This window comes from Lemur catta, chromosome 12, assembly GCF_020740605.2.
Source record: "Lemur catta isolate mLemCat1 chromosome 12, mLemCat1.pri, whole genome shotgun sequence".
Classification (NCBI taxonomy): Eukaryota; Metazoa; Chordata; class Mammalia; order Primates; family Lemuridae; genus Lemur; species Lemur catta.
In genome coordinates this window covers 90,075,442-90,101,619 of record NC_059139.1, presented here as the reverse complement: position 1 = coordinate 90,101,619, position 26,178 = coordinate 90,075,442, and the positions used below count along the sequence as shown (strand labels likewise).

General features: G+C 41.1%; 1 protein-coding gene across 5 annotated transcripts; it reads left to right on the top strand.

The window, feature by feature from the left end:
• The first annotated feature begins 2,505 nt into the window (after window positions 1-2,505).
• On the top strand, window positions 2,506-21,353 carry C12H5orf63 (chromosome 12 C5orf63 homolog). Of its 5 annotated transcripts, none has more exons than XM_045566020.1 (5): window positions 2,506-2,615; window positions 4,277-4,378; window positions 16,372-16,492; window positions 19,992-20,048; window positions 20,711-21,353. In XM_045566020.1, exons 3-5 carry the CDS (start codon window positions 16,379-16,381, stop codon window positions 20,885-20,887), a joined length of 348 nt encoding a protein of 115 aa, XP_045421976.1. In that variant the 5' UTR covers window positions 2,506-2,615; window positions 4,277-4,378; window positions 16,372-16,378; the 3' UTR covers window positions 20,888-21,353. The 5 variants fall into 5 exon arrangements, with proteins under 5 accessions (XP_045421976.1, XP_045421973.1, XP_045421977.1 ...); XM_045566017.1 differs by having other exon boundaries at window positions 2,506-2,637; XM_045566021.1 differs by lacking the exon at window positions 2,506-2,615 and adding an exon at window positions 2,730-2,791.
• The last annotated feature ends 4,825 nt before the right edge of the window (window positions 21,354-26,178 follow it).

The window sequence follows — 26,178 nt, the reverse complement described above, 5'->3', positions numbered from 1 at the left end:
GCAGCACAGAGCCAGGTGCGACAGCCACTACCTGCCAAGACATAGGTTGTTTGTCTAAGGCATTCTGAAGGGAGCACATTGACATCAAAGGCTGTCACTTTACTCCTGCTCTCCTAGAGGCAAAGCCAAGGGGGCAGGAGTGAAGATGCCTGGCTCCACACCCACACGCCCAGCCCTTCAGAGGCCTTAGGAGGGAAGCTTGGCTCCAGGTTGTGTCCGGAAGAACAGGTACTACCCTCAGAGTTATTGCAGGCGTTGCAAACCAGACTGTACCAGCAGGCTTACTCTAGAGCAGGTTTGACCCTCATAGCTAACCACTGAAGAGCTCAACCTAGGTGAGTTCTGAACTAACATTCCAGAATGGAGAGATCCCTGCACCAGTCCTATCCAGATTCCCAGGGCATAGCCTAGAATTTCAGTCCAGACATAGACTAGGAGAAGCAGGTCAAATGCCTGTGACAAGAATGTTTTGAATGAACAAAATTGCACAAGATCCAGTGCTACCTTAAGACCTTGATATTCTCTAAACACTCCTACTTTCACATTACTTGAAATATATTAACACGTGGACACATCCCACATTTAATAATTTTGCTATAAAAGGATTTTTATAGTTTTGCTTTTGCAAGTATTTGGCTAAAGTAATTAATTTAAAATACGCCATGATTTCTTGACACTCATCACCTATTTTCAGAAACTCAGTGAAGGTGTCTCATCTAAAAACTGTTTTTCAATGTAATGAGGTTATGAATGTGAAATCTATCCATTAATAAAGCTGACACAGTGTTTGATTTTGTGACCATTTAACAAGTGTTTATTAATTTTGCTTTTATTGTCCTTTTTTTATTTTGCAGACAATCATTTTTTCTGGTCATTCTCCAGATATTTTCCCAAGCAAATGTCCTATGTTCAGCACTGCACCTAGATGCTAAACTGGTCCTCTGGCCCATGGACCACAGTGAGTTCTCAGGGATTCTCAGACACATCATAGCACTCTGCGGCCAACCAAAACAATAATATGGAGGCGCCAAGTCTTGTGCCATCACCTAACAAAAGAAATTCTTACCAATTAAACTCAAATAATGAAAATTTGTGAATTTTTCACTCCTTAGAGAAGTTTACCCATAGCCAATGCTACAAGCCTTCATTGCTGGCCTTCATGAATCCATTCTCCTCCTGCAGTGGATGAAATCAGGTTTCATAAATCCAATTTATTTTATGAAGCTTCATTTTCCAGTGCGAAATGAAATCTGAAAGCTGATCTGGAGTTACATTTCTAGAAAACTTTTCTATCACTCCATAAAATGTAAGTTATGTATATTCCACCAAGGTGTTTATAACTAGACCCAAGATTGCTACTTTAAAGATATTCTATCAGCAACTATTAAAGTGCACTTTATCTATTGACTGTGTTTTTTTTCTTCAGAAAGATTAGGTATTATCAGAGTGTAGCAACTCAAAAATAACCATAGCTAGTCTGTTGACAGTCACAAAATCCCCTTTTAGCTATCAGCAAATGCTGATGTGTTAAAGTAAGAACTTGAAAATTCTACTTTCTAAATGTGTCCTCTAACAATATCACATATTCACTATGGTTTGTTTAAGGGATTCATTCCTGACCTTGGTTTGCTTTCTATCTTTTTTTAAATCAGAGTACACATTGGCTGTATAGTGGTAAGCACCTGGATACTAGCATCAGACAGCAGGAGATGGAATTCCAACTCTGTCGTTTTCTAGCTGTGAAAACTGGAGCAAGTTATTAAGCCTCCATTTCTTCATCTGTAAAATGGTACTAATAATACTTAATAGGATTGTTCTCAGGATTAAACAGACTAATGAGTGTAAAGCTTTTGGTGAGCAATCAATAACTGTTAGCTTTGGGTATTACTAGTTATCCATCATTTATTCACTATTTATATCACCACCATTCAAGTCACCACACCTGGAACCTGCACTACTCAGGAGCTTCCTGACTGCCCTGCTTGTTCTGCTCTTGCCTATCCTAAACCCTGCTCATCTCCTTCCCAAAACGGAGGGATCCTTTCAGAATGGAAAAGCAATCAGTTCCATCCCCTTCCCAGATACAAACAGCACAACAAATTCCTCCAGTTAATCCTTAGCACAAACCTGAAAGGCCCTGCATGGCTGTATCCTGCCAACCACGTCCGGCCCGTCCCACCTCTCCGCCCCCGTCCCTCCGTGCCGCAGCCACGCTGGCCGGCTTCCCGGCGTGGGTCCGCCGGGCTTCCTCCTGCCCGCCCCTCCCTCAGCCTGCGGCGTTCCGCCCCTGCCGACGCCCTTCACGTTCCAGCCCGGACTAGATCCCACTCATCTTTTCACAAGTCCATGTTCCTTCCCTTCAAAGCACTTAACTGAAGAAATGCACGCTCTATTTAATAAAGGATAATTTCCCAATGTCTGCCTTTCCTACGTGACTTTAACTCTGGGGAGGGGGCGGCTGCCAGTTCTGCCCATCGTGTTCCCCGTAACGCAGTTCAGCCCGGACCCGCAGGGCCGCAGACGCTGCTACCAAACCCACACGTGCGTGCGGGCGGGTTACAACGGCCCGCACTGCGCCGTCCCGCAAAGCCGGCTGCGTCGCCTGAGGCTCGCTAGTAAGCGGCTCCCACCGCGCAGGTCGCTCTTCCCTGGCCTTTCTTTTGGGGGGGGGGATGGTGTTTTACAGTTCGACCTTGCTTTCTGCGTCACTGTCTTCACGCGCGGCCACCATGGCGGGCGGCGGCGGGACCTGAGCTAAATGCAGAGCCCGCGGGCGGCGCGCGGAGCGGAAGTGCGGGGCGGGGCGGGGCGGAAGCGCGGGGTGCGGAGTGCGGGGCGCGCGGGGCGGAAGTGCGGGGTGCGGGGCGGGGCGGAAGCGCCTGCGTTGGGGGCCGAGGCTCAGGTGGGTGCGGGGCCGCGCCGAGGGCGGGCGAGGGAGGCCCGCGAGCCTGACGCTGTGCCGCGCGCTGCCAACGTTGGCTGTCGTTAGAGGGAATTTGATTAAACCAGGAGCTACTAATCCATGATCCACTGGGGGGGGGAGATATAAATGCGTGCGCGTGTGTGTGCGTGTGTGTGTGCGCGTGCGTGTGTCAGAAAGAGAGGGAGAGCGCGCGCTCTGGGAAGCAAATAAACGACGGGCGGGAAAAGGAAGCTTTTTTAAGAGAAAACAGAAAACATCTCAACTTCATGCTCCTTCCAGGGATTCACAGATTCCCCGTCCCGGGTTCAATTGAATTCTATGAAGTGGTAATATAATCACACTTGGCAGCCCGCTGACATGACTGCCTTTTTAAATAAATATTTTTGAGCAGCCATGTTGACCTTTAATTGGGGTGAGAAGGTTGAAAGGTGCAGCAGGGAACTGAGTGCCGGGCTCTCTGGCCGGCAGTCTGACCCTCCGCCCGCTCCGTTGGGCAAAGGCAGCCCTCTGGGTGCTGCACAATGAAAGTCACTCCTGACACATAACAGCTCATACAATTTTTTAGTAAGTCAAAGGGTAGAAAAGTCCCCACTAAACTGTCACTAACATGAATAGGCATGTGACTTTCTAAGGCTGTTTTTAACAAGGAGTGTTTCACCTGGGCGATCTTTATTCTTGCTTCTTAATAGATAGTGTTTATTTAGAACTTTATATTTTAATGCCCTTAAAAAAAAACACAGGCCTAGCTTGACCCCAAGATTCTCAGCTCCTCTAGGACAGGGAAGGCTCTGTTATATCATGGTTCTGTGTGAAATGGCATAGCCTAATAACCTGGGTCCTGCTCTGCTGACGAATTGCCTGGAAGCAGAAAGGCCCTGCTGTGAAAATTGAGATTGGTGGGGCTGGTGCTTTAGGCAGAATCCCCGTGCTTGCTGTGGTCAGCAGTAGCCATTTGCCAAGGAAGGATCAATATTTTTTTTGTCTCCTTTATCAGAGGAATATGTGGCCATGTGGTTTTATTTAGATGGACTGTTGGCAGGTAAGTAATAGAAATGAGGATTTTCCAACTTGGGAGTTTATTGGCCTGTGTTTCTATTTTGTTCCAAGATGCCTAGCTTGAAAGTACCCAGAGGCACTGTGGAGAGATGCCTTCAAAATAAGTTATATTTTTTATTATTAAAGTTTTCTTATTTCATAACTGGTACATACTCTAGCTGGCTGATGTATTCAGTTACTCTAATGCTATAGCTTGGGGTTTCAAACATAGCAGAACCTTGAGGTGATCTGATACAAGTAGTGAGTTATTTTATGTTCCTTATTTTAAATCTAATTTTTGCCACTACTTTATTCAAGGAGTGTACATCAGAGGAAGCCAAAAGCCAGCTGGAATAGTTCCTGAATGTGGTTTTAATCTTGTTTGCAATTACATTGAAGGGGAGAAACCATCTGGATCAGGTATGTGTAGCTACGTAGATAGCAGGGAGTAGGTGAACTTTCTCCGTCTTTCTACTGGTATCACATAGCAAGTTTTAGGGACAAAATCATTTGGGGAAGAATTTACAAAATGAAAAGTTTTGGCTAAGTTTAGCATAGGTATGATTCTAGATCCATAACTCCCCATCCCAGTACAGCCACAGGGAACAGGAAGCATGAAAACATTACTTTTATTCCAGTCCTTACCAAAGTTAAAGTTTCTAGAGATGGAAGCAAACCTCAAAGTATCTACTATTTTTAGAAAGTATCCATCTCCAAGCATTTCAGACCATTTCACCAGAAAGTAATATCTGTAACAGCCATTTTACTATTATAGCCTTCATCACTGTGGTATTGTGTTCTTTGTTTATCAGTCTTTCTCCTGCCCAAGGTGTGAGTTCCTTAAGGGCAGGGACAATATCTTAATCACTTTTATATTTCCAGTACCTGGCACAGCACCTGGCATGTTGCAAAAGCTCAGTACATGCTATAGAAATGAAAAGACAGTGCCCCTGAAGGGAGGCTAGATCCGTAAGGAGTGTGAAAACATCATTGGGAATGCAACAAGCTAGGCAATATAATATAAAAAAATAACTTAAAGGAGGTTACTAGATGCAGTTAGAAGTAATGCTTTAATAAATAGCATGGAGCAGGGAGGGACATATTTGGGAATCTGTTTGTTGGTCACCAAACTGCCTTCCAAGGAGATCTGACCTGGTCAGTCCAGGGCCTTTGTTGTGCTGAGTGGAATATTGAAGCTGAAAGGCTCCACTAGCCCTGTCTCCGCACTCCCTCCAGGCCTGCAGAGCTTAACTCTTCACCCAAACACCCGCTCAGCAAATATTTGAAGAGTATCCAATTGAAGGGGTACCAAATTATTAGCTTACTTAGAGCACCAATATCTTGGTTTGGTCCTGCCTTAAGGATAAAGGACCTATATATGGTTGCCATTTTAAGTCTAAATAGGTTGCTCAAATAATATTGAAGGAAATCCATACTTGTCTTTCCTACTTTACTAACAGCGTTCCAAAGGAGTTAAAAGTTGACAGCTTTTTGTGTTGTACTAGGGTGATCATGTGGTACATGCTGCTTCCTCCTGTTGCCACTGGGATTGCTGCAGAAACCAGAATGTTACAACTGAAAACAAATGAATTTCCTCTCATTGTTCTAGTACTTTTTCATATTAATCATGAAATAGTGGGGAAATGCTTTTTAGTTTAGTCAGGAGGGAAGGACAAGACCTTGAATAATTTGATTTTTTTTTAACTCTTCTTAAAACATGTAGTCCTTCCAGTCTGCCAAGAGAAAGGATACTATTATTTAATGGAAATTTAGTCAGCTAAGGCAACTTAGGACATAAGCCTGGAAAAAAGAGATCTAAATTGAGCTGTTTCTCCAGATTCAAAAATGAAATTAATGTGAATCTTCTTAGATTTAGAGAACAGAACCTCATTTTTATGGTAAAAGAATTCTGCCATCTGAAGCTGAGACTTTCCTCATTCTCTGCATCCTTAATTAAGCCTTATATAAAATGTGGTGTCTGTTATTTGGTATACCCTGAGGATTAATATATAAAGCTTTTTGAGATTTTTTTTAGAAGAAAGGGGAATGAACTTGGAGATCCCTTCTACTTCTGAAATTCTGTGTTGGTCTCATTATATATAAAAATATGTTATTGTTCAAAAAAATATATAGAGAATGGAACCAAAAAACACGAAAGACTTAGGTTAAACATTAATTTCCTATCTATAAAGCAGGCGGAATCTCCAGAGTCACTTCCCAGTTCCAAAATATCATATATTCCATCAGTGATAGCTGTTAAAAATAAACAGCATAGGACTTAAAAGATTACAGAATCTCACATAATTGAGGATTCCCAGAGCCTAACCTTGAGAGTGGATGGTTCTCCACATTCAGATTGAGCTCTACTTCTACAGGCCCGAGGTCTTGTATCTCAAGTCCAGGGAAGTGCTGGATTTAGAACTCATATGTCCATCCATAGCTATTTGCTACAAAATGGGTAGAAGTGAATGAAAACATCTTTCAAGTCTTTTGTGGTCATGAGGATAACTTTATCTCTTTGGCAATATGAATTGGAAATGAGTGGAATATTAGTGACAAATGGAAGATACTGCCTGGTGGATAGTTTTTGAATTACAAACAGTTGTTTTCGGAAATGGGATTGTGTCCTTTTTAAATGACAAGGAAACTGGCATTATTTGCTGGGTACAATAAGACTAATATGTTTTAATGAAATTGCCCTCTTCCTGGGTCAGTATTAAGTATCAGAGATGTCTACAAAGGGAATGGGTCATGCTGGTTAAGAAGGACAATGTGGAAAGGAGTCTGCATAATTCCTTATGCACTTTGTTCCCATCCCTTGAACTAGAATGATTTTGCCCTCATCTTAATGCTATCTTTATGGAATGAAGGAATTTTCAAATTGGTTTTTAAACTCTATTAAGCCCTCATGTATGATATAACCCAACCACATTATTCAGGTTTTCTTGGCTTTCAGGAACAGCTTTGCAGCCATTATGTCATAATTGAACCAAACGTTGTTGCACACTCTGAATTCAGAATATGCTGTTCTGGCTTCAGGCCAGTTGCTGAGTCAGTGTTTTTGGGATTGAGGATGGAGGTGAGGTGCAGTGTGTGCAAACCCCATTGTGTTAACAGGGATTAGTCCAGAATTCCCTTTGGACTCCCAGGTACTAGAGGGAGTGTATCATCAGAGTATGTTACTGTTCTTGATTAGCGTCATCATTTTATTTTTCTCAGCTGAATTTTTTTCTGGAAACCCTTCACTGACATTGTCGTGTGCACCAACTCCATTACCTAGTAGACTCCTCTGAATCAGTGATCTGGAAAGTGTGACTGCTAAGGTCTAAAGATTCTAAAACAAACTTCTACTTACAATGAAGATTCCTCTCCCCTTCCACTTCACATTTGTCTTTTCCAAGGCAAAGATGGTAGTGCTTCTAGGTATGGAAGAGAATACCAAGATGAAAAGGCTCTGTCATGAAAAATAATTTTTAAAATGTGTCTAATAGTAAAAAAGAAAAATGCATTATTCTTCCTTTTAGGGGGAGCTTTGCACCTCCGATGCTTAGATAGTTGGAGGATGAGTGCCTGGCCACTCGAGTGTCACCTCCCCCATTGCCCAACTCTGTCCTTTCTGACATCAAGGCTTCCCAGTTATGATTGAAGAGTGAGAGGAGAGAGTTTGCAATGAGCAGGTGCCTTTACACTTGTATCTGGATCTAAAAGTGAATTTGGGTCCTCTTTAAAGGGCTGAGAATTTTAGGTTCCTACAGGTAAAAACTACTTCAGATTCTTTGTTCAAGGCCTCATGCAGTCACAGGCTATTCCTATGGCATTTTTTAAGCATGTGGTTTCCCATTCTTTGATGAGAAGAAAGTTTGAGGCCCCAAAGCTTCAGGCACAGTTCCTCTGGGTCAGGACAAGTGGTAGCATTTCCATTTAACAGTTGACAAAACTGAGGCTTAAAGAGATGAAGATTTACCCAGTGTCTCAGAACTAGCTAGTGGCAGTTGCCTTTCTCTTTGGGGTTTGTATTTATGAAATCCTCACCTAAAAATGCACTCAGGGAACTTAAACATGCTGAATTCCAACTGAAACTCTATATGAAGAGTAACTTTAAAGTTCTAAGTGAAGAATTACACCATTTATGCTTAATTCCCCTGTCTGATTAGTTGCTGGGAGCTGTGTTGAGTTATATTTATTTTGACCTTCTAGACAGCTTATTTAGAACTGCTTGGAACAAGTTTTGTCTTTAAAGATTATCAATAAAATCCAACTTTGTAATTACCTAGGCAGCTGCTTTTTTGACATACATGGATTGAGGATATCATTGGTAAAATAATAATGGTACTGAATTTTTCCCTTTGAGAAACAAAGACAAATATTGGGAAAGAGCAGCTGGAAGGGAACTGGCCTTTGCTTAAAACCTATCAAGGGGAAACCTTGATTCCTCAAAAACTAAATTTCAGTCCCCTGTTCTACAATTTTATGAGGCCTGGCTAAACTAAGCCAACACCTGGTACCATGGTATTTGCTCATCAGTCTTACCTAGACTTAGTGACATCCTTAATAGCGGATAAATATGTTGGATCTTTAGTCATGTCATGTTTTAGAAATTCCTATTTAAATAATATTCACAATCTAAAACTTTAAGCTTTTTCCATTTTAAATATTTTTCAGTTTTACAATTCCCTATTTCTGAGGCTGCTATTTCTAGATATTTAAATCTTCCATCCGAGGCCAGTAAAAGCACATTTCAGTCAATAGAATCATTATTGTTAATAATAACAATACCTTACTTGTGGTATTATTTAGTAATCAGTAGTTAGGCCTTACTTCTCTATTCTGCCTTATATGAAGATTTTTACATTTATTATCTCTTCTTAAGATACCCAGTCAACTTTTGCCTTCATTCTTCTCCTCCAACCGACGATCTCCGTCTTCACCAGAAATATCTCCTTTTAGTGAAGATGTTAAATTAGGCAAGAACCAGTCAAAGTAGTTCATTTTAGGGGTAGGCATTGGTCAGAAGATTTAATTGCTTTGAAGCAACATCAGATACATCCCTTCTGATTTGTGGTAGACCATTTTACTGTCCCTATTCTAGTCAAGCACTCATCACTCTATTTGACAATGGACCCCTCCCTCATTCTGGAAACACTTTCCGTTGGCTTCTCTTATGACATGCTTTCCTGGCTTTTCTCCTACCCCACCAGCTGTTCTTTGCTGGCTCCTTTCTACCCAATCTCTAAGTGTTGGATCGCCTCAGACATCTGTCCTGGGCCCTTTTCTTTTTCTGTGCTATTTACGTGATTTCATCTAGTTACACAGCAGTAAATTTAATTCTTAAACCGATAGAAACTCAAATTTTTATCCTTAGCCCTGGATTTTTTCCTGAGTACCAAACCTGTATATGTCACTTGAGCTCCAATGTGTCCCTAACTCTTGATCCCACATGTTTCTCAATCTGTTCCTACCTCAGTTTTCCTCATTTTAGTATTAGTAAATGGCACTACCACTCACCCAGAGGCCCAAGACCCAAACTAGGATGGTCCTTACTGCCGTCTGTTCTTTAACGCCCCATGTCTAACTCATTGGCAAGTCCTGTTGGCTCTGTTTCCACTCTAGTCTGGGCCGCTGTGCTTTCTCACCTAGACTCCTGCAGTAGCCTCCTAACTGGGTCTCTGCTTCCACTCTTGCCTGCCAATAATCCATTCCTCACACAGCAGCTAAAGTAATCGTTTGAAAGTATATATGAGATCATGTCACTTCCCTCCTCTAAATAGTAGAATACAAATTGTACTTAGAATAAAATCTCAATTCCTTAAGAAGCCCACAAGACCTATATGATCCCCCACTCACCATTTTGTGGCCCCATCTCCTGCTTGTTTCCCCTCTTCCCCTGCATTCTGTGCTGAAGCCATACTATCCTTCCTGTTTCTTACAGTAAGTCACATTTGTCCTCACCTTAGGCCCTTTGCAATGACCTGTTTCCTTTCCCTGAAATGCTGCTTTCAGATATTTGCACCTTTCATCCTTTAGTCTCAGCACAAACGATACTTGCTCAGAGAATACCTTAAAGAACCTACCTGAGTTACCATCACATCACCGTGTTTTACTGTCTCCCCTGTACGTATCACTATCTGATATGGTCTGACATTAAAGAGTATCTTCACTAGAATGTGGACCTCATGAGAGGAACGTTCATCACGTTCATCACCCAGCACCTATAGTAGCGCCTGACACGTGGAAAACGTTAGATAATCGTGGAATGAATGAATGATTCTCATCCCATACCTAAATTGTCTTGACTGACCTCTCATCTTTTCCACCTCCATTCTCCTTTTTTTTCTGCAGTCCATTCTGCATGTTCCCACCAGATTAATCTTCTAAAATGTTGATTTTATCACATCACTCATTCAAAACTCTTCATTGGTTCTCAAGACATACACAACAAATTAGACATTGCAGAACCACTATTAAAAGTCCAAAAGTCCTCCACAGTGTCATCCTCGTCTACCTTCCAAACTTACTTCCACTGTTCGGCAGAAGTCTCTTTGCCCCATTTAGGGTTTCCCCCATGAAATAGCTGTGGCATTCCTACCTCATTACCTTTGTGTCTAACCCCAAATTTGGAATGCTTTCCCTTTTTTCTACATATCCAAATCCTAAATGATTCAAGATACTCATCTCTCTTGTAAAACCATCTCCAGTCTTGGCCCATAGTACTTTTCTTTTCCTTTCTCTTAAAACATTTGAATTATATGACCCTGTTGTCGTATCTCCTGTATGTCTAATTTCCCTGTACATATACATGTCTTACCTTCTGACTAGGTTTTTTAGTGCTAGGTTAGGATCATCTCTTATTTGTTTTTAATCCTTCTTTCTCTCCCTACTGTGGAACAAATAAGTGAATGACGACATTGGTTCACTAATCACTATGAAGCCTGACATAATTTTTATTATTTCCGTTAAGAATTCAACATCTTCCTCCTGAATCCAGTGAAATACATTTGTTATTCTTGTTACTTGTATCTAGCAAGTGGAGTTGATTATTCCATGTGAGAGCTTTATTTGAAGGGAAAAAATGGCTAAATACGAAGCAGGATGAAGACATTTTAATGTCTTAATTTTACTGAAAACTAGACGAGGTTAAGGGAGCATGCATCTAGTAAGTGGTGGATATGTAAATATAATATAATTACAATCTTATTAGCTAGGCAAGGCCCGCATTTCAAACAGCTGAAGAACTGTTTCACAGAGCAGTGTGTTCAATGCAATTTAATATAGCACCCATTGAGTCAAACTGTAGAATAAAGACATCTAGATGCTTGGAAATTCTATGGTCATAGTAATAATTTGAAGGGAAATAAAAAGGATTTTTGTCTGTAGGCACTCGTGTGACCGTCAGTCCTTTCTGGAGACTGATACCTTGCTGGCTTCTCTGGTCCCCCGTGTGGTGAACCTGTTGGCACTGAAATGTGGAAGTAGAAGCCGCGTGGAGGGAATGTGGTGTGAGGAGCTGCTTCTCGCTGCCCAGGGCTGGGGCGTGATGCAGGCCTGTTCATGGTTTAATGCGTTGTGCAGTCCAAACTGCATAGTCAGAACGAACTGAGCATGACACCATGTACAGCTGGGCCCACACGTGGGTGGGTAGCTCAGGGTATTTGTCGTCTGAGTTGGCTCCACCTCCTTAGCAATTCCCTAAGGCCAGGTAGCCTGACTGCTGGGGCTGAGGCTCTGGAAAAGCACCTGAAATCCCACCCATGCCAGGGAGTCAGGGCCCCACTCTGGGTTGGGTGGGCCTTCTACTCGCTATTCCCTGTTTCTGTTCTGTAGCCTCATTCTACCTCAGCTTAGCTCCTTGGAACTGACACCTCAAAGTATCTGCTCAATTTTCAGTTTCTGTTTTGTCTCTGCTCAGTGCCTCTCCTGTCACTCTTGGCTCCGCAAGAGCCAAGTTCTCTTTTGCCCTGGCACCCAAGATCCCAGGCTAGGCTCCCATTTGTTCGGGAGGGCGGGAGGTTTGGACACAGCTGACTGACCAAAAGCACAGAGGAGCACTGGGAAGGCATCGGTTTTCCCTCTCCCTGGCTTAAGCCCAGTGACCCAGATGAGTCTCCTAAAAGCAACCTCACCTCATTAAATAAACTGTTGGTAATCAAAAATAATGGGTTTTGTTCCCAAAAGAGGTGGGGGGTGTGTCTATGTTTCTAGGCATTTGGTAAAAACAGAAACGTCATACTTAGATGGCAATGAATGTGAAATGGAGTACTTCTCATGTTGCACACGTGACTGAACGGAAGACTTGAGCCTTTCTTTATGGGGTACAGGTTCAGTGAGAGCTATGTAGTAGTGTTTGGTTAACGTCAGCTGGGCATTAAGTTTACATTATACTTTTGTGAAGAAGCTCCAACATTATCTGTTAATAACCAAGGTGGTACCTGGGCTCATACAGACTTTTTAATTTTGCACATGAACTAACACTGTCATTTGCTGTGGGAGGATCATGTGAGCTTGGAAATTTTGTGGGTCAAAGGATTCTTTGTCTGAATAAAAATTCTGGTCAGTGAAGGTCAGTTTCTCTACTCAAGCAAGAACAATGTTGTTTCCCTGCTAATCAGACACACACAGCGTTTGAAGGATCCGGGAGCCCCAGGTAAGTGATGTGCTGCCATAGCCGGGGCAGCTCCTCATGCAAGAAATGAATAATCTTTAATAAAGACTCAGACAATCCGGTTTCTTTCTGAACTGTAATCAGTTGCCTTAATGGTACGCCCTTCAGTGCTTCGCATGAAAACGCTGTAAAGTTATCTTCCCTATCTTCTTTCAAGGAGGGCGAATTGGTCCAATCAGTCCTCCCCGCCATGGTGTGTTTGATTCTGCCGTTAAGACCACTGGAGTCAGCCTCAGTTTTGTTGAAAGGCCAGCATTTCCTTTCTCTTTCAGGGTGATCCGTGCCTCTCGGGGCACTGGACTTGAAACAGCAGGAGTCACCATCTTTATTGTTAGGCTGCGGAGTTTGTTTTAAGCACGTTCTAAATCCAGTCTTATGCCTTTTGGGTTTTTTTTAGTCTGTGACAAAGGTGACCCAATTGTGCTTCTTTGATATTATGAACACAGCTCTTTTTGCTCATACCACAGAGGCATATAACAAAATACAAAGAACAAAATTGTGTCTGTGTGTGTAGTAAGGACACATATTTCATGACTAAATTCAGTGACATAATGTCATAATCAAAAACGTGTTGTCCTCTCACAGTCATGAGCTAACAGGCAGAGACCACCTTTCAGGATGTTTTTTTATAGTGCTGAGATACTGTTCAAAAATAATAGAACTAATGAAAATGTCACATTGACAGAGTAGCCCATATTAAGGTTTTACTTCAAGAAGGCATGATCTGGTGAATGTGACATTGACGGCAATGGTGTTAGGGTTTACAGAGTTAGTAAAATGTTCTAAGAAGAATGTTACAGAGTTCCCACTGAAGTATATCATTTTTCATTTTACTTTTTCTTTTCTAGAATTAAGTGACTCCAGGAAGTAAGGAATGTTAGCCTAATATTACCTGCCTAGAAGAGGTATAGGGAGCTTTTCTTTATATCAGACCCTAATATAATTTTGTAATACTATGCTTCTAAAGAAATATGTTAATTTAACAATATGGTAAAATGCATGTTCCTTAGGGTATTTGAAAAATATGCAGGTAGTAAAATTGTATAATACAGATGCATTTCTCAGTAAACAAATGTGCCATGTTTGAGCGATTAAAAATGTGTAAAAAAGTAGAAATGGAGAATAAAAGTGGAAAAGAGAACTAGTTATAAAGAGAGCAGTTGTAGCATCACTGAAGACTTTGCTTAGCTCTCTGGTTGGTTGAACAGATATTCCAGCAAATCTGGAATGAATAGCAACTCTGTTTACTATGACAGGTTTTATTTGTCTTGGGTGCAAACAAGACCACATGCTGTGTTTTGTCATGTTGGAAATTCTGAAGCAGATTTCCATTGTGAATGTGAATTCTTTTTAAAGCCATAACACCTCAGTCTCAGCTTAGCTAGGTAAAAGCAATAAGTTTTCCTTTTCTTGCCAGCCAGACATCAATAAATCTTAAATCCCTCCACCAAAAGCATGTAGCTGCTGTTCACCGTCCTGGTTGTAGTCTTAGGTCACTGCCATAGATGGCCTCATTCTTCTCATTTCCAGGGACTCTTTTTCTGCCTTTAATAAACCTTTTTTTTTAATTTTCTTTCTCCTCCATATATATATATAGTACAACTTCTTTAACCCCACATCCTAGGAGGGTGTGTCACTGTCTCCATAGAGCCTTCCCATATCCAGTTATGCAGAAATCTCTCCCTGGCATAAACATGGCTCTCCCCACACCCCTCAATTTATGCCCTATATAGACAAAGCTGTGTTTAGAAGCTGTGTCTCCAACCATGTTCACCTATTGGAGTTGTTGATTCTGCTGAATTTATAGAGAATGTATGTACCAGGGCTTAACATGTAGTTGAGAGTATCACAGAATATTGTGAAATTGTTTAGATCCACTTTACACCTTGGAATAACTCTGGATAGCAGATCTTTGCAAAATTCTCATAACATTCCTTTTTTATGCATTATCAGGATGGTTTAGATAGCATGGAGATCCAGATGGAAGTAGAAGAGTAAGGGCTTAAGAATGAAGGAAAGATTATTGTTTTCGGGGATCAGTATCCAATTTTCTTGTCCTGTGGTCTTTATTCTAGTTTGATATGGGTTAGTGGTTTTCTTTAAAGTCATATCATTCTGTTTGAAATGAGTTTAAGGCTAATTTTACACTGAGGAGCCTGGTCGCCAGTGAAGATTAGCACTTAATTAATACTGTTGTGCTCTGTGGAGCAGAGGAGGGTGAGATTCGAGGTGGTGGTGAAGGGACTAGAACCAGCTACAGTGCTCCCGCCCAAAACCTGTGGACACCCTAAGGAGCACTAACCTTTTGTTATAATATGAGATAGGCCCAAATAGTGACTCTTGTCCACACTGAGTGTCTGATCAGAGTTAGGGGCGAGATTAAAGAAGGTGAGAAAGGCTCACTTCCGTACTTTCAATATTCAAACAAATATGTAAGCACCTATTGTCTGCCAGGTTAATTGTGCATGATTGGAGATATAGGGGTAAACAAATACTTGTTCTTACAGAACTTGTATTGTAGTGGATGGACATAAATAATTTTAGGTAGTAAAGGGCAAAAGAAAACTATAGCAAGGTATAAGGACAAACAATGATGGGCTGGCCAACACTGGTAAAGTATTCACCAAGGCCTCTCCAAGGAGGTGATATAAGACCCAAGCCAAATGAGGAGAAGCTACTTAAGAGTTTTTCATGCAGAGGGAAAACAAGTGCAAAGATTCTGAGAAAGAAATGATCCTTTGGGTATTCAAGGAACAAAAAGAAACTGCAGTTACAACTTGCAAAGATAAGGGAGGAGGAAATGATAAGTGAAGTTGAAGAGCTAGAGTAAAGTAAAGAAACAATGATCCTAGGAATGAGTTCATCCTGGGAATATTGATAAATGACAAATCTAACAGTGCACATTGTTTTAAAAGTGGGATTATAATATTTATAGTTTTAAGGACAAAGCTAGGGGCTCAGTAGAATAACTAGGAATAACTAGGGTGTCTTATGTTGAGCAAAGTAGCAGGATGAGGGAGCTCGAAGCCTAGTGTTTGGCATGCTGCTATTACCAACCTGTTCTTATTGGAATATCTCCAGTAGAAACACTACATTTGTGTGTGAGGTTTTCGAAAGTTATGACAATCTCCTTTTAAAATACTTCTCAAGGAGTTGAGTAGACATTGTTTTCCTGACACGTTAACTCAGCCTGATTCTCCCCCTGTAGTTCCTCTAAGTACAGCTTTGTGTTTCTCCATCTCTGGTAGTGGGAGAAGCATAGATCTCATAAGAGATGTCTTGAACCTTCAGCAAGGGACTTGTGCTGCTTGCTTATTGTTTTCTTTACCGTGGCAGCGGCTAGGTGTTGTTGACTACTTGCCAATAAGATAAGCTGTCCCTGTGACTAAAAACCTTGTCAAGAAACCTCCATATTTTAGGGGATCATGGGGATGCTGATAAAATCTGCAGGTGAAATTTAATTTTGTATTCAAATTAACAAACGCATATAGTTTACTTATAGAAGCTAAATTATTAGGCACACAGCTAATCCGTAAATATGGATTTTTTTCCCCGTTCTAACTTCTGTTTTGTTTGGAATACAGTGAATATTGAGGCATCATAGAGACTTGCCAAACTTCTGGGTTTCTCTGACACTCCTGGACTCAAAGAAACAATTCTGAAGCCTTCAAATTCCATCCTAAGCATGCAACTTACTGTTCATGTTGTAGGGAGCAAAGCACATAAGTTTATTGGCTTATTTTTCTTTTGACAGAATTAAGATGCTCTGGTTTCAAAGAAATAGCATGCAACTTACCAAATGCTCCTTTGGACTCTTCTTGAGAAATATCTCTGCCTCTAGGACAACTCTGCCTGTGCTGACCTTATTCACAAAGGTACAGAGTGAGAAAGTAAAATTATTACTTTAAAAATATAAAGTATTAAAATTTGGGGGTAAAGAAAGTTTCATGTGTAAGAAAAGGAGACAAAGTTGAAAGGAAAGACAATGGAGTAAACCTTTAAACCTGCTCCTCAATTTTTCTGTCAGCAGAACAGCAGTAACTCTGTTGCCTGCAAAGACACTTCATTGTTTCATAATTACCAGAGAATAAATTAATGTATTTAATGGTCATCTGTTCCCTACATTGAAAAAAAATGGACAATAGGTTATAGCATGGGTGTTTACAGATGTATCATTTATAAATACAATCAATTCTCAGTATTTATGGTAGTTATGTTCTATAAAATCACCATGAACACTCACTTAGCAAATACTGAACACACTGCTTCCAGGAGAAACACAGCATAGCTTCCTTTGAGCCTCTGGTCACAGTGTTCTCATCAGCCAGTCAAATACATAACCTTGTTTTACATATGTTTCTGTTTAAAGATGCCTTGTTTAATATATACTGTTGATTTGTTAACACTGAACTCATAGCCAATGGCACCTATAGCTCATGCCTGAATGAAGCTGATCTAACACACACGTTTTCTCTATAAGGCATACCCAGCCTCCTTGTGCTTATGAACACAAGACAGCACTTCAGTACTATTCTTGGGAGCTATTTTAAACAGTGAAATCCCCCAAAATCAGCACAAAAATGCAAAATAACATGGCACTACACAGACTATGAAAAAGGTATTAACTTATGTTTATAGTATGAAAGCTGAAATAAGAAGGCAGAGCATCACCTTGTTCAACCTCAGCTTGGAATGAGCACTTCTGGTGACTCAAATTTTTTCATCACTGTGTGTCTGCACATGTCTGTGAATGACTGCAAAAGCACATTGAGTATTGATTTGGGGGTTGCAGATAAATTTTAGCAAGTAGGCAGATTTACAAATGTGGAATCCATGACTGATGAGGATTGGATTGTGCTTATTTTCTTATCTTTTAACACTAGTTTTATGCTCTAAAACTAGTTTAACATTTTTCAGAGCTTTTTTGCCCTGAAATTTATAATATAGACATTACTGATTATTTTTTGCTAATTAACATCACTTTGTATGATTTATAATCAAAAAAGAATAAAGTACAGGTAATAGAAGTAACTTTTATGAATACTGCAATTCAAAGAAAAAAGGTATCTTTTTAATAAATTTTTTAGATTTCAGGTATTTTAGCGATTGTTGCAGTCAATTGCTAAATATCTGACAGTTACCTAATAACAAAGTTTAATTCATTTTTAAAAATAAACTTCTTGTTGAGAATATTTAATCTAAACTGCTTTTCATATCCATTAAGTATATATTGCACTATTGGAAATTATGGAACCAAAAATATTATATCATCTGAAAGTCTACGATGGGAAATGCATGTGAGAATTAGCCACAGAGATAAAATAATCCCTTACGGCCAGTGTTGCTCGCTCGGCCTAGCAGTTCTACACTGTATCTCAGTTTGCGCAGCGGCTGAGGTAGCCAAAAACACTTGTTAAACAAACAGAAACAAAAAACACCAACCTTCTATTCAGCTTAATATTTGTACTGAGTGCTTGATCTGCACCATTAGACACATAATAAGATATTATTATCATTCCCACCATCAGGAGTTCGCAATCCAGTAAAAGAAATATTTAAAAGTACAGTATCAGTACTCTATCAATCAGTTATAAAGAATATAAAGTGCTTTCCAGAGTGACTTAAAGGTAAAAGGGATTTGGGGGTTGGTATAGTTTCAGGAATAGCTTAATTTAGGAACTAAGCATGTTACCCATCTCTTCAGCTGCACATCCTCTGGGTTAAATCCGTCCTTATTTTGGTTGTTCTCCTGTATGGCTGCAGCAATCCCAGTCCCCAGCTCTCACATCTCAGACATCTACAGAAGCTCCAGCAAACATCTCCTGGCTATCCATTGGCTCTGACTGGCCCATTCCTGAGCCATTTGTAGCCAAGAGGGATAAGAGGTGCTGATTACCTGAGCCTAAGTAAGGTGTTCCACCCTTGTTGCTCAGGAATGGAGTCTGCCACGTGCAGAGAGTACTTCCTGTGAAGCAAAATCACAGCACTCTTGCTACAAGAAAGGGGATTGGGTGGTGGACAGCCAAACCAACAAACCTACTACAATTTAAGGATGGAGTAAATAACAAGTGCCATGGAAAATCCTAGAGAAGGATGTTTGAATGATCCAGATCACTGGGCCTCACACATTTTTGGTTCCTTATTCTTTTTAAAATTTGATGAACACATCAAATTTGCATATATAATTTGGATAGATTTCCATGGACCCCAAGTTTAAAAAAACAAAACAAAAAACCTGATCTAGGCTCTTCTAAAGTTTTTAATATAAATGCAAATTTTTGGTACATTTGATACGTCTGCAGTTTAGAATTTTCTTGTTTTGCTTTTAAGATCCTATACTGACTTTTTGAAACTTTCTCAAAAAATTTCAGCATGAATACCTTAAAACATTACAAATTATCCATACTCTGTTTATCGCTAATGCTAATGATAACATGATGAGCCTAAATCTCCATTTCAAGGAAATTGGGGCCAGAAAGACTCTTTGACATGGTCTGGATTCTTATTTCAAAGCAAGCATGAGTTAAGCGGGAGGAAGCTTCTCTTTTATATAATAACTCATCTCTCCTGTCATGTTAAAAAGCAGGTTTCGTGTAAGCATCAGTAATGTTGACTCTATTTTGAGCTCATGCAAGAGAACCTATAGCTGGTCCCTGTTCATGGAGTCAAGGGCTGAGAAGCCTTAAAAATCTGCCAATGATCCATAGTATTCTCAGCAGACTTCTCTACTGGATGGTTTAGGAGTGCAAACAACAATGGACACTAACACTTGCTTCTGAGGTGAAAATTTCATCCTGGAAACCTGTTGTTGACACTTGTAATAAGAAAACAGGCAAAACATTATGAATATAATCATCATCTGAAGTGAATAGAGATTTTTTTCCCTTTTTAAAGATGGGGCGATTACTATCTAACTTTATCCTAACAGATTTATTCCTGTGGACTGATTGGGGAAAACAGGCTCGGTAGGCTCAGTGCTTCCCGGTCCAAACAGACCTTGAGCCATTCTGTTGGTGTCAAACCAGGTCCACTATGTGAGACCACAAAGGTGCTCCTGACCGAGGAACAACAAAGCCCTTACATAGATAGATCAGTGCAAAATAGTAAGAATATAAATTTATTTTTGTACACATTGATTGATGAAGAAAAATCAAAACAAAACAACCAAAAAATGCAGAGAGCCTCTCTACCATGAAAAACTAGTTATTTATAAGATTCTGTGATAGTATTTTGCTTCATAAATAAAACTGTAATTAACCTGGTAAAAAACTGTCCTTTAATATAAGCATAATATGCTTCTTGTGGTTTGGGGTTTTTGTTAGGCCACATACCATTCTTTGTATTTAATGGCTTGATTTTTTTTTCTTCCTGTAGGATCCATGCCCCCTTTGTGAGGAAGCCAAGGAAGTACTCAAACCTTATAAAAACAGGGTAATATGATACAGTGTAGCTTTTATGTATATGGAATGCATATTCTATGTGGTATAAAGTATCTGCCTGGATCTTTTCTTTAGGAAAAGAGATTAAATGATTTTTCATTTAAATTTTCTTTCTATTCTTCTGAGAGAGAGTTTAGTGCTAATTTCCATAAAACTCATTACCCCTAAGTGTTTTCTCTGAGCAGTGCTGGTTTTCTTACTCTGACTCTTAAGTGAGTCAAAGTTAACTAGCAGGTGCGGTATTCGTGCTTTCTTTAAACTTTTGTCCCCGTTCCTTTTATTTTATTTTGTAATTTCCATGGAAGTGTTTTCATGCAGCAAACCATCACACCTCTCCCATTCTTACAGCACTTCTGTCCTGACTCTCAGGCAGCTTCCCAATTGGGACATGTTTTAGTTCACTGGGATCTGAGTAGTGCCCTGATGCTGAATGTTACAGGTATAACAGAAAAGTAGCAAGATCGGGAGGTGGGGAATATAATCAAACCAGTCAGGTTTTGGAAATCAGGGACTTTAGATCACTGTGGACCTAAAACAAACAAACAACAAAAACCCCTCAGCATTGGGAACGGTCTGGGGATCAGTTCATCGCTGCGGTTGTTGCATTGCTCCGTGGTCTCTCAAATACAGAGCTTTAGTCTGTCTGTGTTTCAGTTTATTTTGCAGGAGGTGGACATCACACTTCCAGAAAACTCTGCTTGGTATGAAAGGTATAAATTTGACATTCCTGTCTTTCATTTGAATGGCCAGTTTCTGATGATGCATCGAGTAAACACCTCAAAACTTGAAAAACAGCTCCTGAAACTTGAGCAGCAAAGTGCTGGAGGCTGACTAATGCCCTCATGATTTTCAGCCTCTCTTTCCATAACGCATCTTTCTGAAGAAATGTCCATGGTCTCCCACTCCTTTTGTCACTTTCACAGAGCCCTGAGGATGTTCTGAACTCAGTGGTGCCAAATAAATGTTGAAGTTCCTCTTCTGATTGATGGAAGTACCAGTGCACGAACTGTTTACTTATTGGCATTTTATAAAATAAGAGGAGTGTATTGGCAGGGAGGGAGATGATGGAGGGAGGAAGAAATCCATTTGTCTGACCTGTTCCTGTTGTATTACCGTAGAGGCGCCTCACAGTCACTGGACAGTGCTATGTAGGAAGAAGCCTCTGCACTCCTGCTGCTGCCCTGGAGGACTTAACTTTTTAGTGAAAGAATAAATTTTCTTCCACTCTGTAGATAAAGTGAAATGTGAATTGTTAATAACTGTGCACAGTCAATAAAGGGATGTTTTAGCGAATACATCTGCACAAGGCCTATTTCAGTGGGATTTAATAATACCTATTTAAAATTAGAGTTCATTTTTGTTGGCTGGAAGAGAATAATTATCCCAGGCAAAGAGGCTTCATTTGAGAAAGACAAAAGAAAGACTCAACTCCCAGAAGGTGTATAGGAATTTCAACCTGCTTTACACATAGTCAGTGAATTGATTTGTAATATTTGAGGCCTACCTTTAATAGTTATTCAGTTATCATCAATTGAGTTAATCCAACTTAAGACAAATAGTTTTATCAGGTTTTAATATCCTGGAAAAAATTCCCACTTCTAAACCTAACTGGACAGATATGTCATCTAAAGACAAAATACTCTTCACCATTCCATGTAAAGTATTAGAAATATAGTTTTTCCCTTTTTTATATTTAGTCAGTTTCAGCCAATATAGAAATGTATTCACTGAAAAACAAAACTGCCTTTCCTCTTAAAATCACATCCCTGCAATTCTATCTGTAATGAAATTCTTTTATGAACTATTTGAATGAATTTGGATATTATGAGTCATTAGATTTTAATTTGATCAGTATGATTCAGTCTTAGAAATTATAGAATATTAGAGCTAGCTGCCCTTAGATGTTGTCCAGTCCCACCCCCATTTTATACATGAGGAAGAATCTGAAACCAAAGAGTATCAAGGACTTAACCCAGGGTCACAGCCAGTCAGCTGGTAGTCCTGGTGTTGCCTCCCAGCCCAAATTTCCAGTACGCCATGGACCCATTTCCAGGGACTCAGTAACCTGTGTTATCTCACATGTAGCATCCCCAGCCATTCTGGATCCCACACAAATTTGGAAGCAACTTAAAAAGCCTTCCAAGCCTGGCACAGCAGCACATGCCTATGGTGCCAGCTACTGAGAAGGCTGAGGCAGGACGAGCGTGTAAGCACAGGAGTTCAAGTCCAGCCTTGGCCACACAGCAAGACTCTGTCTCTTGAGAGAAAAAAAAGGAAAGCCCTCCAAAGTAACAATATAAAAAAACTTAACAATTGAATAGAAATGTTTATAATTTTTAAATTTCTGAAACACATCTTATTTGATATTAGAAATATTAATATTTATTGAACCCTGAGATAGAATTCTAGGATGACCCGAATGACCTTCACTTTTTTATAATTCCCTCCCCTTTGAGTGTGGGTGGAAATATCACTGCTGTGATTATGTTACATTATATGGCAAAAGGAAGATTATCCTGGGTTGGCCTGACCTAAGGTGAGCCCTTTAAAAGCAAAGTATTCTCTCTGGCTGGTTGCAAAGAGGAAAGCAGAGACATGCTCTAGCTAACCTGCAAGAAAGCAAGCATCATGCTGTGAATTGCCTAGTGGGCCCACATGGCAAGAAACTGATGAGCCTTTAGGAACTGAGTAGTTCTTGGCCAAGAGCTAGCAGGAAAATGGGGACATCAGTTCTACAGCTTCAAGGAAATGAATCCTGCCAGTAATCAGTGAGCTTAGAAGAGGACCCTGAGCCCCAAATGAGAACTACTCCCCTGGCCAACATCTTAATTTCAGTTCAAAGAGACTCTGATGCAAGAAACCAGCCACACCATGCCTAGACTTCTGATCTACAGAAACTGAAAGGCAATAAATATATATTGTTTTAAACTGCTAAATGTACGGTAACTTGGTACACACAGCAGTAGAGAATGAATACAAGTCCTTATAACACTGCAGTACAGTGGTAGGTGGTGGGAGTACAGAAATGAGTAAGACACAGTGCTTGTGTTTGAGACACTCTCTGTTTCTTGGGGAGCAGGGAGAGCAAGGGAGTGAAGCACAACATAGTACAGTGAGGGCTGGAACGGAGGCTTGTGTAAAACCATGCGGCAGGTGGGGAAAGTAGCAGGAAGCTCAACAGAAAATTAGACTTCATCTAGGCCTTGGTGGTTAGATAGAGGCAGTGGAGGGGGGTTGGGAGTGAGGAGGGTTTTGCATCCTGAGGGAGGGGTATACGTAAAACACGAGGCTATGGAAGGGTACAGCATATTCAGGAAACGGCAGCTGGCTTTGCATGGCTGGAGTGAAGGGGAAGAGACTGAAGGAGATGAGACTGCTGAGACAGACCGGGGTCCACCTTGGGAAGGCCTGAGCTAATGTGCTTTTGCCCCAGCTTCAGTAGCCTCCCTTGCTTCCTGCCTTCATCCAGAGTCAGCCCTCCTGGCTCCAGATTCCTCGGATATCCATCCGCCCTCCTGACCCCAGCCTGTTGCAGACCTTCTTCCGGTCCTGAAGCATGCTGGGTGCAGTAGTCTCCTCTGGGAGTCCTGCAGGGCACGTACACCCTTGGAATAGCCTGGGGTGCCGTAGACAGGGTGCCCCACTGTGTGTCTGGGTGTCCTGTTCTCCTTCCTGCCGTCGCCGGGCAGGGTAACACTTGTGTGCCCCCTAGGTCCTAGGGTTGCTGATCCTTTCCCTGAGCTACCAGTTGGAAAAGTTCCAAGAGTTTCTTTCAGTGTCTGCTTGGGTAAGAGGGAGAGAATCCTTTGATTCCCTTCAAAAAGCAGAGCTAGGCGGAAAGCCTGGAAGTTTGTTCTTTCAGGGCACATTTTTCCTGAGTATAATCACGTGGTTGTGTACAGGAAGTGCAGAGACTAAAGGTGAAATAAAACTTCATCCAAACAACAAATTTCTGACATTAGAATTTCAAACAAACAAAAATCCCATGACATGATTCCAGGATGTTCAAACTAAAGTATTGGCTAAGGCACTAAGAAACGATAGGTGCTACATTTTAAGAACATACTAGAGCACTTTGAAAATTATTGGAACATGAAGAGAGAAGATATTTGGAGGATTTTTTTTAAAGGAGAATGTGTTCTCACTTAATTCCCACCAAAGTGAAAGATTGGGAGTCACCTTATATCAAGAGAGAGGGCCAGGCCGGGCACAGCAGCTCATGACTGTAATCCTAGTACTCCGAGAGGCCGAGGTGGGAGGGTCGCTTGAGGTCAGTAATTCAAGACCAGCCTGAGTAAGAGTGAGACCCCGTCTCTACAAAAAAGAATTGAAAAATTAGCTGGGCATGGTAGCGAGTGCCTGTAGTCCCAGCTACTCGGGAGGCTGAGGCAGGAGGATTGCTTGAGCCCAGGAGTTTGAGGTTGCTGTGAGCTATGATGATGCCACAGCACTCTAGCTGGGCAACAGAGCTAAACTTTGTCTCAAAAAAAAAAAAAAGAGAGCCATAAGTGGGACTCATCGGAAAGCAAATGATTGTCCCATTGGAAAGTGAATGAATGTCCTTGGGTAGGAATAACACAGTGGTCTAACTCTGCTGGGAAAATGGGAAATCAGGCAAGTGAAGGGTTAGCCAGCAGCTTTGGCTGCAGAGTGAAGATTACTGCTGTTGCTCCAAGTGTGCCCAGGACAAGAGTGTGTGTGTGTGTGTGTGTGTGTGTCCTTGTGGACCAGATTCATGAACCAAACATGACAGGGGGTGGCGTGAGGGCACCTTTGGTGCAGACAGACCTGAGAAGAGGAAAAGCAGAGGGGAACACTGGGTTCCTAGGGCTGAGGGGGCTGCTCCAGTGGAGAGCACATTTGCCCAAATCAAAGGAACTGTGGGCTGAGACATCGCTAGCAATGGATGCAACTTCCCAGCAACCCACAGCAGCCCCTGCAAAATGTGGTCTGCTTTAAATGTTCACCAGATCCAGAAAGCAGGAGGAAGCCAGCTTACAACTCCACCATGGAAACAAGAACATTCCCACCCCTCCCCGCTTCTCTTGCCTTCTCCTGTCCCAACTCTAAAAGGATCAGAAGCTGCCAGAAGCAAAGAGAGAAAGACCATCCCCTACCTTGGCTTTCTACCTGCACATGACTTCTCAGTAGGGCAAAGGGTAAGACTTAACTTTAAACCAAGTCCTAAGTTTGATGTGACATGGGATTGAATGCACTAAACACAGTTTAAAATGACCATGCGACTTTATATTGCCTAAGAATGCCCAAAAAAACCCTGACGCTGCCTGTTTTTTAATCCTAAACAGAACAAGAAATTTTTCCGCCAGATATATTTTATAGGGATAGTGGGAGATATAAATAAAAATGCTTTCTAAATGTATCCCATACCAGAGTACTGATTACACATGCCTAATGTTTACCTATAAATATTCAATAAATTTACTTATCAATTCTTAATTAAGAGAGGAACACGGTCATGTGACTAAGAATCCTGGAGCTCTTCAGGAATCTCCTCGGTCCCACCAGCTGACAAAAGAGAAAGGCACACCTCTAGAAACATGGCATCTATTAGTAAAAGGTGCTTTGTCCCACTATTGGCAAGTGTCAGAAAATGTGTGTCATTTATTAGTCATTTTCATGTGATATTTGTAGCACCAGTTACTTTTCCTTTTTGAGTCTGTGTTTGTAGGGATAAATTTGTTCTTATATAAAGACTAATTTTGATATAAGGTCATCATCCACCTCCAAAGGAAGTGATACAACCTTTTTTTTTCTTAAGCTAATGCTTTAAGAAGGGAGTGGAATAAACATTGAGTTTGGGACTTCGTTCCTGTTGCTGCTCTCAGAGCAGTTGCAGTGCCTCTCTCTTCCCCATGTGTCGTAACGTTATAAGGGCTCACTGGAACATAGAACTCTTGGGTCAGTTTATTGCAGGAAACAAGGGTACACTCAGTAGGGTTTCTGAAATGATAATGCAGCAGTCTCACAGGCATTTGACAGTAGGAATCCCAATACAGGCAGGCGTCAGGAAGTGCGATTAACAAACCGCCAGAAACCGACACAGCACCCTTCTCACAGTGCCCGGCTTCTTTCTTTCCCTGTTCTTGCCTGGGTCACCAGCT